This window comes from Gouania willdenowi, chromosome 6 (genome assembly GCF_900634775.1).
Source record: "Gouania willdenowi chromosome 6, fGouWil2.1, whole genome shotgun sequence".
NCBI lineage: Eukaryota > Metazoa > Chordata > Actinopteri > Blenniiformes > Gobiesocidae > Gouania > Gouania willdenowi.
The window spans coordinates 66,256,667-66,258,762 of NC_041049.1; the positions used below are offsets into that span (position 1 = coordinate 66,256,667).

At 47.9% G+C, this 2,096-nt stretch overlaps 1 protein-coding gene across 1 annotated transcript; it reads left to right on the forward strand.

Moving 5' to 3' along the window:
• Positions 1–1,279, forward strand: rxfp3.3b (relaxin family peptide receptor 3.3b). The gene has a single exon (XM_028450192.1). The coding sequence runs from the start codon at positions 118–120 to the stop codon at positions 1,264–1,266; it is 1,149 nt and encodes a 382-aa protein (XP_028305993.1). The 5' UTR covers positions 1–117; the 3' UTR covers positions 1,267–1,279.
• Positions 1,280–2,096: the final 817 nt, after the last annotated feature.

The window sequence follows — 2,096 nt, forward strand, 5'->3', positions numbered from 1 at the left end:
CAAGTGTCACGCGCGCTCCGGACGCAGCAGAAGTCCCGGTGCGCTGCGGAGGCGCACCACACACACACACACACACACACACACACACACACACACACACTCACTGGAGTCTGTGGGATGGCGGGGCTCGTGCTCCTCAACACCTCGTCCCGGTTCAACGTGTCCGGGATCTGTGAGCACGAGCTGTTTCCTTGCCTGGATGACATCGACCTACCGGCGGACGGCTCCCCGGCGCTGCGCATCCTCATCTCGGTGGTGTACTCCGTGGTGTGCGCCGCCGGGCTGCTGGGGAACCTGCTGGTGTTCTACCTGATGAGATCACGCCGCGGACGGAGGAAACGCTCCAGCATCAACCTGTTCATCCTAAGCCTCGCCGTCACAGACTTGCAGTTCGTGCTGACGCTGCCGTTCTGGGCCGTGGACACGGCTCTGGACTTCAGCTGGCCGTTTGGAAACGCCATGTGCAAGATCATCCTCTCCGTGACGGTGATGAACATGTACGCCAGCGTGTTTTTCCTCACTGCCATGAGCGTCACCCGCTACTGGTCGGTGGCGTCCGCGCTCAAAGACCGTACCCGGCGGAGGGTGTGCTCGGTGCGCTGGGTGATCGCCGCGCTCTGGATCCTGGCCGGGGTCGCGTCTTTGCCCACCGTCATCTTCTCCACCACGAGGAGCGTGGCCGGGGAGAAGCTGTGTCTGCTGGGCTTTCCTGATCAGCGCCCGTGGCTGGCTCTGCATTACCTTCAGAAGATCCTGGTGGGGTTCGTGGTTCCGATGCTGATCGTCTGCGTGTGCTCGCTGCTGCTGCTGCGCGTGGTCCGTCTGCGCAGCATGAACGTGCACCAGGTGAGCCGCCGGTCCCGGGTCACCCGATCCGTCACCATCGTCGTCCTGTCTTTCTTCATCTGCTGGATGCCCAACCAGGCCATCACCCTCTGGGGTGTTCTGGTCAAATTTAACTTGGTAAACTGGGACACGACGTACTACACGGTGCACACGTACATCCACCCGCTGTCCGTGTGTCTGGCGCACACCAACAGCTGCATGAACCCGGTGCTGTACTGCCTCATGCGTCGGGAGTTCAGGAAAAAGGTGAAGGACCTTTTCTGGAGGATTTCCTCACCGTTTAGCTCCAACACCTGCCGCATGCGGAGAGGAAGACATGGAGCCGGGGGCATGATGAACCCCATCCCGCTGCACAACCTGGACACAGAGAACTGTCAGCTGTCCGGGGTGACGGATCCGTGCGACACAGAACTGAACTGAAATGGGAGGGAAGCAGCACTTTTAATGTTTCTGTTAATCACTGAAAAAAATCTGACTTTGCAAACGTGAGAAACAAATTCCTTTATTCAAAAAAAAAAGTTGTCTGTGTTTAAATTGCGCACACACAAATGTGCATAAAAGCATCCAGTCCGTTTTTGTCTAATCTACTGAAGAGTGTTAGTTTTGACAGCATATCAATTGCGTTCCTCGTGTCTTCTTTTGTAGACAAAAAAATAGACTTTGAATATATTTCTGAATATATATATATATATATATATATATATATATATATATATATATATATATATATATATATATATATATATATATATATATATATATATAATTTAACCCAGGATATGGATCAAATTTAATAAATGTATGTGTTCAAAACAACCCAGATTTCAAATTATATTGACCCAGCATTTGAGTAGAAAATATAACAAATATGTGTTTGAAACAACCCATAATAAAAATACATTTCACCCAGCATTTGGGTAAAGAATATAACAGATATATGTAGTTGAATTTACCCATATTTTCAGTTAACTTGACCCAACATTTGAGTAAAATATTTAACTTATCTGTTGGGTTGTAATAGACCGACCCATCTTGCTGGTTTAAGTTAACTACTGTTGAGTTGCTGTTGCTATGTTAACCCAGTGGTTTGGTTATAAAATAACCCAAATTGGGTTGTTTTTAACCCACCTGTGTTTAGGATGTTGTACATTTAGTTTATCTGAACAAAATTAATCTTTAACTCAAAATTTTGTTTACATTTTAGTCATAGTCTTTACAATACAATGGAGCTTTAGAATTCATAGACACAT

Coding starts and splice junctions, on each gene's coding strand:
- rxfp3.3b (XM_028450192.1), top strand. CDS start 118: ATGGCGGGGCTCGTGCTCCTCAACACCTCGTCCCGGTTCAACGTGTCC.